This window comes from Drosophila miranda, chromosome 4, assembly GCF_003369915.1.
Source record: "Drosophila miranda strain MSH22 chromosome 4, D.miranda_PacBio2.1, whole genome shotgun sequence".
NCBI classification, from domain to species: domain Eukaryota; kingdom Metazoa; phylum Arthropoda; class Insecta; order Diptera; family Drosophilidae; genus Drosophila; species Drosophila miranda.
Window position 1 is genome coordinate 25,191,096 of NC_046677.1, and position 13,700 is coordinate 25,204,795.

Below are 13,700 nucleotides of genomic sequence, written 5' to 3' on the forward strand. Positions count from 1 at the left end.
CTCCACTTCAATCCCACCCTTGCCTTCTTTGCTCCTTTTATGATCTTTTGGCAAGCCCAAAGCCTTCTTCTGGCCTGACCTCAGACACACTTCAGTCACGTGCTGGCCAGCAGCACCTATATCTATCCATCCATCCATCCATATAGGTACCCCTAAACCTAATGCCTTATTACCACTGCCAGACCCAACTCCAGCCTCACTTCCAGCCGCAGTTTTGAGCTACTACCTAAGCCAGACCCATATTCATAGCCAGAGCAGGGGCACGCACGGGGATAGCTCGTGGAGGTATTGGGGTACGGGGTTGATTGCATATTGCAAAAAGAGAGGGACGGAGGGAGGGAGGGAGAGGAACAGCAATAAAACTATAAAAATTGTCTGTAGAAAATGCAGCTCGTGTGAGTAATCAATTTGGCCACAAAGTAGCCACGTTCCGACACGAGTCAGGCAGGAGTAGCCGCAGGAGTGGGAGCCGGACATGTCTGCTCAATGGTGACCAAGGATTAGCCATATTTACCTGATAGAGACCGCAGCGGAGAGGGCGGAGTGGGAGAGTTGGACATGTGTCGCATAACTGCAATGAAAAAAAACCAGAAAATTTCTTTAAATTTTTAATCATATTTAACCCCAAAAGAAAGTCCAATGCAAATGCAAACTGACACGTTCTGCAAGTTCAATTTGAAGCCAGTGGTGGACACTTAGGAGCATTTTCCCCCACTAGCAACTGGGAGTGTGCTTTCGTTTCATGTCTGGCTCGTAAAATGTCCATTAGGAATTCGGACATACTCGTAACACACATTTCTTATGGCATATAACATGCAAAAATTTGTTTCAACGCTGAAGCTTTTCGCTGAGTGCTCGACCGACTGTTGTAAAGTTTTCCTTTTAAGGGTCCATTTCCGCTTAATGTTTTTGAGTAGTTTTCACACCATTTTCGTTGAGTGGTGGAACAGCAGAGAAGTGGAAAAAGATGGAATCCTCTCTGAGAAACAAAACAAATTTCCATCTGCAATGGAATCTGTTTTCCACTCGCAAAGTCAATCCCTAACTCGCTCACAACTGAATGGAAAAATCCCCCCGCACATCTCTCATTCCTTTTCGGCACTGTCCATCCGTGTCCTGTGCTGTCCCTTTTCTTTTTTGTGTGCCATTTGGTTTTTTGTTTTGCAAAGTAGATATTAAATTTATAGCTCCCTCGGGGCGTAAGCAAAGTAGTGGCCAGGCAGGACAACGGCCCACAAAAAAGTAACATATTTTTACGACAATATATTGGGGAATCCTTGTGCATAATGTCCAGGGCAGGAGAATATAAATATACAGATTACCCGTTTTGGACACTCGGACATTGTGGTCGTGTAATGGCTTTCTCTTGTGGGATTGCCGGGGGCCGGAGCTTAGCAGGGACGTGGGCTCCCCAATCCACTTGGTGTGAAAGGAGGATAACAAGTGGCATTAGTCAAAGGATCTGCGGCATATAAGCTGTGCAGATGATCTGCATGTTTGGAATTGTCCTTCCCAGTCTCTGGGCCACCCCTCAAACATCCTTGCACCTTCGGCTTAGATGTAATTACACAAACATTGCCTTTTGTGGCTAATTTGGTTTCTCTTTTGTTCTTAAACGATGCGCTTTAGGCAGGGCAGGGCAGGGCAGGGCAGGGAAATCGTATTCCCTAAAAAAAAAGGAACCGTAAAAGACTCAAGAAAATGCCAAGAAATAAGCAGAAAAAAACGTTTCGTTTGTTCTTTGTTTTCATGCAAAATACCCCCCGAACAAAACACAAAAAAAAGACAGCCTTCTGCACAGGTAAAAAGGACACTTCCAGGATGCAAATGTAAACAGCAGAGAGACGACTCCGATCACACGCTCGCTCAGTGGGACACTCAAGGACAGCTGCTGCCCAAAATCGAACCGAACCGAACCGAACCGAACCGAAGAACCGTCTCCCAGCCGGACATCGTCTCAAAGATCTATTGCAAAACCCCATGAAATCGTTGATCTGATAGGGAAATTGTGTGTGCCCCGGAATCCTCTTCTATTTCGCATTCCAGGACCAGTTCTCAAATGCTAATGTGTGGGCGTGTAATCATCATCGGTGTCTTTTGTGCCTGCCCGAATGGGTCCTTTCTTTGTATCTGCTCTTGTTAGAGGAAATTTATTGCTTGAGAAAGTGAAAAGTCCTGGCCAACAGGTTAGAGCTCTTACATGCGGTGTGTGTTTTTAGAGGGAAATCGTTTAGAATTATTAATAATCGAAATGATTTAATCAATTTTGAAGATTATTCCAAGTAACTTCAATCCAAAGAAATCGGATACGATTTTAATGTCAACTCCCGAATTTCCATACGCAAATCTTGGTCCCTTGACAGCCCCTGTTTAGCGCCTAGGGGAGGCAACCCTAAGTTGCCTTTTTTGGGGCGCGTTGGCAACCTTGAAACTCACATTGTTGTGCCGCTGTTGTTGCATTTTCATGGTCCAATTTGTGATCCGCATTCGGGGACTGCTGTTGGCCCTGTGTCGCTGCGGCCGATGTGCCGTTGGTGGCATCCCAAAGGCGCTGCTGTAGCACCATCATCTTGTTGCAGTTGGGTTTTGTTTTGTTTTGTTTTGGGGTCACTTCACAAATTAGTCAGATTTTATTCAAATGTAGTCAACACTTCAAACATTCACTTCCAGCAGCGACACGAAACGACACGCACGTGTTTAAAGTTTTTTTTTGTTCCCCGTCGTCGCACTTTGTTCTTCGTCTCTTTTGCCAGTTGTTCGCTTTCGAGCCGACCTTCTCCTTCTAGCTTCGTTTGCCGAATGTGCAACTGACAGCAGACCGAGGGACAGTCGGACCCGTTATGTGCAATGCATGCGCTCTCTCTCTCTCTCTCTCTTACTCGTTTCGTTCGTGCTCTGTCTCGCCACTGCTCTGAGTGTGTGTGTGTGGCTGCGAGTGTGATATGCTTTATGATTTGCAGCAGTAGTTTTTCCTATTCCTGGTTTTCTTTGTTGCTGCCAGCTTCACTCCACTCCACTCCACTCCACTCACAATCAACCCTGGCACTGCACCGTTAGTTGAGTCGGAATGAGCGTGTCTCTGTGTGCGTTTGAGTGTGGAACGTATTCTTTGTCGCCTGCATTCCGCTGAGACCTTCGTCTTGCACTCTTTTCTCCACTCCATTCTATTGTTGCGCTTTCCCCTGCACATTTTCCTGCATTAGCATAGGCCACAAGTTGACTTCTCCTCCGGAATGGGTGTGGCCTATGTATTATGCAGTTTCCTCCAGAGAGGAGGGCGACTTTCGAGGGGGGGGGGGGGGGGTTCTTGCGCAGTTGCCGTTTTGAGAATTTTCTTTGCATATCTGCCCCATGCTCCCTCCCTCCCTCTCATTTCCAGAGCCACGTAAATCATAATTAAGTGTGGGTTGCCTCGGGGGCGTCTTATGTGCTCCCCAGAAGGTGTCTGGTCCTGTATATAGCAGGAAATTTATATGGAAAGTATTATTGCATTTTGCATCGTCGTGGGACGGGCAACGAAGTTTAGGGAGATTTCCTTCCGAAAGTTCGTTTATAATGAGTTTTTTGTTTATTTTTTTTTGGGGTTTTGTGTTGTTCTGGGGAGTGTTCGATATTAGTTCCAGATTGGATTGGTGCACTTTGAGGTATCATCGATAGATTATTCGATTATTGTATTATTCTAATTTTGAGTTTATTTATTTGTCAGAAGTAAACAGACATATTTACGCTAATTTCTTGGTCAGGCAGGTCTTTATCTAGGTTCCTAAAAATACTATTGATATAATGCTATTTTTCATTGTTGTTCTTTTATGGTCATTGACCTATTGGCAGGCAGTTTCCTTGACCTATGTTTATGTGACGATATGGGAGCAGTGTTGGCTAACGTTACAGCGTCAGCTGGTATACGATAAGCATTTTTGTTCCGACTGTTCCCTCTTTCTTTCGTGTTTACGAATACAAATATATATAGTTTTTGTTTAACTAAAAATTCGGGTCCAAGCCCACTCCGGGCTACTGAAGAAGAGCCACGAGCTGGGGCCACAGGCGATTGGCATGGTCTTCGGCACCCAGGAGATCTCACACATAGCGCAGATCGGCATCAGCATAGACCAAAAAATTAGCCCCATTAGCAGAGATTCCCTTTTTCTTCGGTTCCTTGGGCTACCAAAAAAATGTATGAGCCTTACTCATCTTACGATATACTCCTCTTTAGTTGCACCTACATTTATCTTTCTTTAAAAGTAACCCTTAAGCCAATCTTTCTTTTAGTGTAAATCATTCCACACTCCCACACAATTTAGCTACCGACTGCATCTGTTTCCCCTATATATCCTTCGCGTTCCTCTGTGCTCAATATCCTTTTGGAATCCCTGCTCAATCTCCAGTCCAGTTCTCACAGTCCAGCCATCAAGTGGAGCATTTCGGTGTGATTATATAAACACAAAACACATTCATATAAACATCAGGGCAGCCATTGAACTGCGACTGCGACTGAGACTGGGACTCGGGCGAGTAATTACAACAAGTGTTGTAGTGCTCTCCCTCTCTCTCTTGCACGTGTGTTTTTTTTCTTTGTGCAGAAGGCAAGGAGGAGTAGGAGACCACCGATTCGGCTGCAGGAGACCGTGTGTGAGAGAGAGCTTATGCAGCTCTGGTGACAGCGCATACATTTTATGATTATGACTGTGACTGCACTTCCTCCGCTTTTGCTTAAGCTTTTGCGCTGAGAGTAAGTGAAAACGAAGAGAGCGAGAGCGATAGAGAGAGAGAGAATGAGCAAAGTCCCTTCTACGTATACTATTTCCGGACTTGCCTGAAGCATTTTAATTAAAACTGCAGAATTAATGTTTTTTTGCCTCAGGATGCACACAGGACGCAGGACGGTGACCGCCTCCTTCACATTAAAGTGCCAAAATGATTTAAGTTCGAAAGGAAATGCAGAAAAATCAATAGGCATTGTAGTTGCAACCCCCAATACACAGTGTGTGTGTCCCCCCCACCCCGCCAAACTAATTTCAATAGTTATCCTTTCCTGCTCCTGATTAAACTTGTCACTGGGAGACAAAAGATAAACAGTTCCTCACTTTGGATAGTTTTCCACGTTGTCTGTTATTTCTGGGGCCCCTGAAGTTCCTGGGCGGTGTCTAGGCAATTTGATTATTTGCCAAAAGCAGACAGGGCCAGGACACACCAGACAGGCTAGGACATGGCTGGACAAGGCAGGACACACACACACAGTTACAATAAGGAAGAGCCCACTAGTTGGGCACAGAAACCGAATAAAAGATACCCATTAGTGGGGCTTATTTATAGACATCTGAAGACCACTGATAGTACGGGAAGGAATATTCCGATTGAGTTGGTTTTTGGAGGGCCAAACGATGGTTTGTGCATTGATATATTTTATAGATTGGTATATAATGACCATATATATAGTTCAAGCAGATATTTTAGATGTAGAAGCTTTTTGGCAACCGAAAAAATAAGCATTTTGATTGCTAGTTCCACTCGAATGCAGATATTGCTTAGGAATGCACTTACATACGAGTATAACTTATAGGGAGGCTCAGAAAAGCCCTCTCTGCTCTCTCTATATATAGCCTTCGAACCTCTCTAAATACTGGGTATCAAAAGGGAGATTCACACACAATACACATGGCAACCATGAAGGGCAACCGAAAAAGTTTTTGGGCATTGAAATTAATCAAGAAAATAAACGCTTGGCAGCCTCGTTGGACAAGGGGACAAGGGACAAGGGGGGGTGGTGCGATGGGAAAGGGGGATAAACCACACACACACTTTGCATGACGAAAACAGACGGGGACCGGGACAAGGACAAGGACATCAGCAGAACCCGGAACCCGGAGCCCGGAACATGGTCCAGCTACAATGTTGGGTGGTTTTACTCTATCTCCAATGCGAATTTTCCAACATTTTTCTGTCGCTTCTCGTTCCTCTCTGTTGCTGTTGCTGCTGCTGCTGTTGTTGTTGCAACGCATTAAAATGACATACCAATTTGCGTTAAGCAAATAAGACGAGACTAGCATTCGGTCGGTTTTCCCTTAGTTTTCTGAATTGGTTGTCTGGGGGGCGGACACCCCCGAGTAAGAGGCTAACCGCATGGCTTTAATGCTGGTAGAATTTTGCATGTGGTTGGGGCTTTAATACTGAGTTAGAGCTAAATTAAGATCTTTAAATGGTAAGAAAATTCGTCATTTAAAGGTTGGGAACATCATTTGGAATATTGAAACAATACTATCCAAAATTCCACTTTGAAAAGTCAAAAACAATTGAAGCAAAGACAATTGAGCGCTCTATTGTGGCTTTTCAACAATTTAAATTTCAAAAGCCACCCTGAAAAAATGTTTTCCAAAGAAATGTATGGCCGTTACTCATCTTACTATTTATAAAGTCTTTGAAAGCATATCCCTTTTCCGATTCACTTTATAAACTATAACCAATGATTGTCTTTAAAAGCTCCCCCCAATCGAAAACCTCTTCACAGAAAAGAACCCTCTCGAAATGGAGTTCACTCCAAAAAAAAAGTTTCAACTCTTTTCATCTGCTCGTACAACACAAAAATAACGCGCCAAAACCTTAGAAAAGAACCCGAAAAAGCGAGTGCAAATCGATGAGGAAACCTCAGCAACGGAAATCAATAGAGGAGAGGACAAAGGCAGCCTCTAAATGTCCCTTTACTTCCGCATTTGTGGCGCCGCATCTTCCCGTCTGAGAGCGGAACCTTCCCGGCTTGGATTATTTATTAACGTTTATTGATTTCGACTTGCCTTGCGGGGATCTGCCACAGAAAATCGCTGTCAATCGCCACTGGCACGGCAACCCTTCGCAGAGTACCCGAAACACACAGAAAAATAATGCATTTTCCGTAGAGTTTTTCCTCGCACAATGGCCAAGAAAATTGCGCGCAATTTTTTTGAGCAAGAAAACAGGCAAAAAACTACAAGAAAAAACGAAAGACTCAAGGGTAAAAATTGAGGATCACTGTCGAGGATTACCGACGATCTTCCACAGCTTAGCTCAAAGGAAAACATACCCGAGCAAAGGCAGTAGGAGGGAGAGAGAGAGGCACAGACACAGGGGTAGCAACAACCCCTTGGTATGGTCCTACCTAAGGGTGAATGTACCCCAATAATGCGTAATTTTTTAAGGTAAAAATAGCTCGAAATTGAAAGAAATTCAAATTGAACAAAGGCGCACAAAAAATACATTTTGGGTGATTTTTTGTGCGATTTTGTCTGCTTGGAGGGTGAGAAAAGGGCCGAACAAAATTCAGTTGCGGTTCCCTTTTTTCTTTGGGTGCTTGGGCTCTGATTAAGTACGGGATATCTAACGGAATTTTTGCACAATTTTCTCACATTTTTTTCTATGGATTTGCCGAAGACATATTGATTTATATGCCTGCCTGTCGATTAACCCATTTTGGGTAGAAAATTGAGAGTTTCATAAGAAATCCGTTACATTTTTAGAAGACGCGGAGAAACTTAAGAACTTATGGGAAAAAACATTAGATATTTGTATGGAAGGTCTTTGTTTTATATTTGATTTTGGTATAGGAAGGGGATTTTAATGAATTTAATTTGGTTTTTTAGAAATTTTTAGTATGAGAAACTTTGGAAAAAATATACAAGACATATTCCTTCATCAAAATACTAAAACCATTCTCCTTCAAGTCAAAGAACCATGAACAAAAAGTCATGATTGTCTTCTTAAGGTTGATTATGACCTTAAAAAACCAATAATGAATATATTGTAATAAATTGAAATTGAATGAAATTATCTCTTAAAAAATTAATATTATTGAATGGTTTATTATTTTAAAGACCTCCATAAGCTGCTATTATTTTTTACTGAATGTTTGGAACCCATGGATTGGGAAACAAATCAATTTGAATTATATATTTGCAGTATTTTGGTTTTAGAATTTAAATTCTTTCGAATAAAAGTGTCAGACTTTCAGATATGCTCTTTTTCAGCCCCAGAAGTTCTTTAATTTCTCTTATTTAAATGGTTTAAAAATCTAACGATTTTAATCAAAATTATATAATACTCAACTTTTGATTATTGTTTCTGTTTTTCTAGCTCCATTCAAACGATGCCCATCATTTAAGACTCTAAGACTAAAGCAACCCCTTAATAAGCTCCATGAAAATCCCTAACAAACTAACGCCATTTTCAGGCTTTCCCAAGACTTCCCTCCCCCTAGCCCTTCAATGCTATCAATCTATGCAAATCTAACCCTTGTGCCCCGAGCAACCATTTTTAAGTCGTTGAAAAAAAATTTAAATCGCATTTGAATGGCGGGCTGGCGGGCTGGCAGGCTCAAAATGGATTTATGATCTTTGCTTTACAGCTTGTAAAGCGTTTTTATTGGATTTACTTCACGAGAGTACGTATATCTTTTTTGCTGGACGTTGGGTGTTGGGTGGGCTGGGGTGAGTGCCGGTGCCAGTGCCGGTGCCAGTGCCACCCCCAGCAGAGTGCGGTCCCCGAGGCAGGGCTCAATTGGCCATAAGCTGCTCAGAGCACCGGGTCACAGTTGGTAGTGACACCAGCGCCGTGTTAGAGCTTTCCCTTTGGATTTTAGTTTTCTTTTTGTGAGGGTGATTTTTGGAGTTTACTTTTTATTTTTGTTCTCAGTTGTGTCCCTGTCAAAGGTTACCTCATGCAATTGTGGTTCGGTTTTGTGTTGTGCGCCGCAAGCAACCTTTTTCGTGCAACCACCCACGCCCACCCACTGGGCAGACAAAGTGGTTTTAAATTCCATTAAATAAAGTTGTAAAGGTTGCCGTCGCCCTTGCCGCACTTGAGAATTTTCACGCATATTTTGTTCGCACTTTTGTAAAATTTATTAATATTTTAGTGATTTTAAATGGAGTTTGTATGTTGGCAATTCTCGGTCCAACATGGGGGAGCCTTTACCTTCTTGGGGGTTGGGTTCTGGGGCTAGGTGATGGTATGGAATGTATTGTATTAAGTTGAGAGCTTGTAATTGAGTTGGTCCAGGGGGTTGGGTCAGTCGGAATGGGTTTTGGGGCTAGGAAAAGGTGAACAAAGGCATGGGTCAAGGAGTATTACAGGAGGGAGTAAAAAGGTTCCTTAGAAGTAGCCAGAGTAGCCAGTATTTTTCCAAATTGATGGATTAAGAAGGACTCTGGCATAAATATTGCTAATTTTTATAGGAAATATATAGGAAGATACGATATAATCATAATGAAATCCAACAAAGAAATTTATTTACACTCACAGAAGTTCTCCCTCCACCTGAACGCCCTCAAAAGTTCCTTCTGGACACCGTTTACGAGTATATATCGAATATAATATCCGTATTTCTGCTCAATGGCTTAACCCCCACCTGAACCCACTCCAACCTCTTGGCCTCCAACAACAACGACAATTAGTTGGGGCATAAAACTTACCTTTGTTGGCGGGACGACAATGTCGTCCGTTTGGTGTCGGCTGCTCGTAAATGATGAGGTCCTTGGCGGGCTCCGCCAGCGAAGAGAAAGCGGAGGAGGTCAGGACTTCCCTGACTGGCTGGACGGCTGGCTGCGGAGTTGGTGGGGGCTGGGGCTGGGGCTGCGCTGGCGTTGGGGCAATGCCGAACAGCTTCCTGGCATGGCCATTGCCATCATAGACGACACCATGCCAATGATGGTTATGCTCCAGCACAGACGCAGGGGTTTCCCGGGCGCAGGGCGGCTCCTCCTGCGGCTGCTGGTGGTGGGGTGGTGCTTCCAGGGAGAGCTCCTCGTCACGCAATAGCTGCTGCTTCAGCTGGTGCTCTCGGATGAGGCGGTCCCGCTCGTGAAAGTGCCGGACGAACAAGTGCTCACCGTTGGGGCCCTGCTTCGGTGGGGTTAATGACTTGAATGTCTCGGGCTTGCCCTGTCCCGGGCCCGGGCCCTGGCCGCAGGACTGGTATGCCCCCAGACCGGGAGGCAGACTATTAATTAATGTGCCCATTGTTGTTGCTGTTGCTGTTGCTGCTGCTGCCGCCGCTGCCGCTGCTGCTGCTGTTCTCTGCTGATAATGATGTTGTTGGAACATAATTTCATGCAATGGTATTAGAAAGTCTGGCAGGGATTTCTGATGCTGATGCTGCTGCTGGTGCTGCTGCTGCTGCTTGACAGATGCCAGTGTTTCCATGCCAAAATATGATGGGGCCGGCAGCAGACATGTCTGGCCATCCCCCATGGCTCCTCCTTCCAGAGCGGAAGTCATGTGTGCTATATCCTTGTTGATGTCCCTGTTGCTGCCCTTTCCGTTCCCATTGTAATTATGATATCCAATGCCCTCGGCAGGCCTCAGATACCAGGGATTTAATATTGTTTTGCCACGACAGCTTGTAGCAAAAACTATAAATCAGAGAGATACGGAGAGAGAGAGAGAGAAATAGAGTGAGAGAGAGCAAGGGTTAAACAATTGCATTTTTATAGACTGTTGTCGCAATGAAGTGAGAATTGTGTAAAATCGTGTAAAAATGTCCCAAAAAAGGGTTAAAAAAGGGATTTTCGATATCATTATCAGCACTTGCTGGCTTTTGCACCCCTTTGCGCCCATCCCCTATCGCTGGGTAACCCCTTCCTCTGGCCGTTGCCTACCATATTGCCTATGGAAACCGTTTATGTCACTATCAATTACTCATCATTATGGAACTCTGATACGCCTTGCCACCTTCTCGTGTACAGGGCTCAAACCCTCTCTCATCCCCATTTAGTGCCGCTTTTTTGCCGCTGTTGTTTCTGTGGGGGTTGTACGCCATATTTTTGGTTCCGTTTTTGAATCAGTTCTCCCATCAATTGTTTTTTTTTTTGTTGCTGGCTGCAATCATTTCATTTATGACTTTGATTGATTATGAAATCTGTACATAATTTGGATTTTATAGTTTTTAGATAAGGACCCGCTGGGGGAGTGAAATCGAGGGAAATCTGAACATTTGTGCATCCCCGAGTGTGGGCGTTCTTGCTCATAAGTGTGGGCCAAATGCCACGCCCCCCTCCCTCCAGCCGACTGAGTGATGGGGTAAATCTTTATTAGCCAAATGACAAGGCTCTAATGGGGTGGATGGGTGTCTAAGTGGGTGGCAGGGGTTCCAAAATGGGAGAATTTTTAAAATATAAAAAAAAATAATGAAATAACAGAATTAAAATAATAAAAATGTATAATAATTAGATGTAAAGTTTAAGGAGAAACTAAATGAACATATGGTCGATATATCGATGAGACTTTTGTTCTTAAAATTCCATATAAACATTTTTTTTTAATATTCAGAAGGTTTCTAGACTAGAGAAATTAAATAAAAATCTGTATAAATCTTTTTTAAGTTTTTTAAAAATCCCGATAAATTTTAAGAAATCTTTCCATAAATATGAACTTTTGCTCAGAAAATTTCATATAAACATTTTTTTTTAAATATTGTTCTAGACTAGAGAAATTAAATAAATATCTGTATAGCCGGATAAATCTTTTTTTAGTTCTTTAAATTCGTTTTAAAAATCCCGATAATTTTTTTAGAAATCTTTCCATAAATATCATAAATTTTCCTCTACTTTTTCTCATTCTTTACGGTTTACTGCTACTGTTTTTGCTGATCATTTCCAAGCCGAGACACAGACACACAAAAAACCATCAAATCAAATCATTTCATGAATGAAACTCTGACCTATGGCTAATGATCCAGAGAGATCCACAAAAAAAAAAACAATAACAATAACGAATGGCCTCAGTCCAAGTCCAAGGCAACCACAAAATGTTCATTAGAGCGCCAAAAACTGTGTGAATAATGGAGGGGGGGGAGTACACGAGATAATTGTGATTGAAGCCGAGTAACCAGAGATACGCGTATATCCCGACCGATCAGATATATGGATATTAATTTGATTTATGAGCAGGCGGCAGGTAGAACAAAGGCCCCCAGCCGCAGGAAAGTCATTTCCCGCATTCTTTGGCATCAAAATAACAATAAGGAAATAGGGAAAATATTAGTTAACGTTTAACCCTTTGTCACCCCCATGGCAGCGGGGCTGGGCGAGTGCTGGCCACGCGACATCTTGAAGAAAGGGTTGACAAACCGGAAATGGAAATGCCAGGGGTTTCGGGTGAAGAAGTGTGCCGAGGATTATGAAAATGAAACGAGAAAACGAGTTAGGGCTGGGCCCGAAAGCTGACTCTGACTTCTAATTACTGGAAATGCTTCCTGCTTTCAATATCTCTCATTTCTATGCTGTCAATCTGCCTGAATGCTCGTGCCAGTCAAGGTTAGCGCGCGAGTCCTTTCAATCCTTGCAATCTGTCGGGTAGGGGGGGACTCTCGTTGAAAATCGAGATCTAAAGGTGAAAGTTTCAATCAAATGAAAGGAAGGGAAAGCAAATCAAAGGACTCTTGCTTGCACAGTTGCCAGGAGGAGAAGGAGGGGGAGGAGCAGCTGCTCTACCACAAGCCACAATTGTTAAAAAACTGAACATTAAATCCTTTTTTCAGGCTCAATTTGCTACAGAAGCATCCTGCTCTGAGCCGCGCAAGCTGTTCCAAAAGGATTTGAAGGCGCTCCAAGCCGACAGGGACAGGAATAGGGATGCCAGGGATCCCCCCTGGCATCCTTCCTATCCGTCTAGGAATCCTTCGGTTGCGTCTCCTTTGCAGCTCCTTTTTGGCATTGTTACTTTGTGCGATTATATTTACCTGCAACATGGCGATTAACACGCATCCTGGCTGCCGACTCCCCTACCTGGCTCTTTATTGCTTTCCTATGCGCCTTGATTTCACATTGCGGCAGTATCCTTTATCCTTTGTGCCCCTTTGTTGCATGCACCGGCTGGCAAACACATTACAAAAAGTGAAAAGTGAAAAGGGGGAAGAGCTGGAGGGTGACAGCATTGCAGGAGAATAGGATTGGGAGCCGGAGCAATGCATTCGCAGTTGGTCCTTTCTAAGCGATCCTTTCAGCATTTTCAATTACGCAATGCCTCTGAGCAAAATTCCCTGAATATCTATATTTCTTCCAATGATCCATATGAGTTTTCTTTTTTTTTATTATGATTTTTACTTCTTTTCTGTGGAAATATTTTTAATTGAGAAACAGGACCACACAGCAGGAGAGATTGAGTGCGAAATGAATTGGGTAATTACACAGGAAGGCCAGAGAGCGGTGGAAAGTGTACCAGGCAGATGCCTCATTGCCTCAAGACGGGTACTAAACTATATAGTATTGATATTCCAGTTAATAAACTACCAAATAACCAAGAAAGGTGGAAGCTTGGGCCCTAAAACGGGAGATACACTTTTTCTGTATTTATCGATAGATAAACAATTTTTAAAGCACTTGATTAAAGACAGTTTTGCAGTTGATAAAAGATACAATTATTTTCGAATGCCTATCGATATTCAATTTAAGTTTGTTATTTTAATTTACAAAATAAAAAAATTTTTACTGTTATTTTTGTATATCTTTTGATATAATTTCTTTTATATTTTATATTAAATACTAAATTTATTGCAACATTTTATATCGTTTTATATATGTATGTATTTTTATTTTATTTTTTTTAAATATTTAAATATATTTATTTACCAGATATATTTTAAAACAAGTGCCATAATTTATAGATTTTATTTTATGTGTAATGTTAATTATTAATTTATTTCCAAAATAATTTTAAAAAAATTTAAAAAATTAAAA

The 13,700-nt window shown here is 42.5% G+C and overlaps 1 protein-coding gene across 3 annotated transcripts in view; it reads right to left on the reverse strand.

The window, feature by feature from the left end:
• The window catches only part of LOC108163445 (POU domain protein 2), a 33,548-nt gene that overhangs the window by 5,740 nt on the left and 14,108 nt on the right, over nt 1–13,700 (reverse strand). The window contains exons 3-4 of one of the 3 annotated variants that reach the window (XM_017298729.2): nt 9,438–10,376; nt 515–571 (exon numbers count right to left, since the gene is read on the reverse strand). In XM_017298729.2, coding sequence (XP_017154218.1) covers nt 515–571; nt 9,438–10,376 — 996 coding nt within the window. Of the gene's footprint in view, nt 1–514; nt 572–2,436; nt 2,819–9,437; nt 10,377–13,700 lie in introns of those variants that run through there. The other 2 variants (XM_017298730.2, XM_033393211.1) reach the window with 2 other exon arrangements.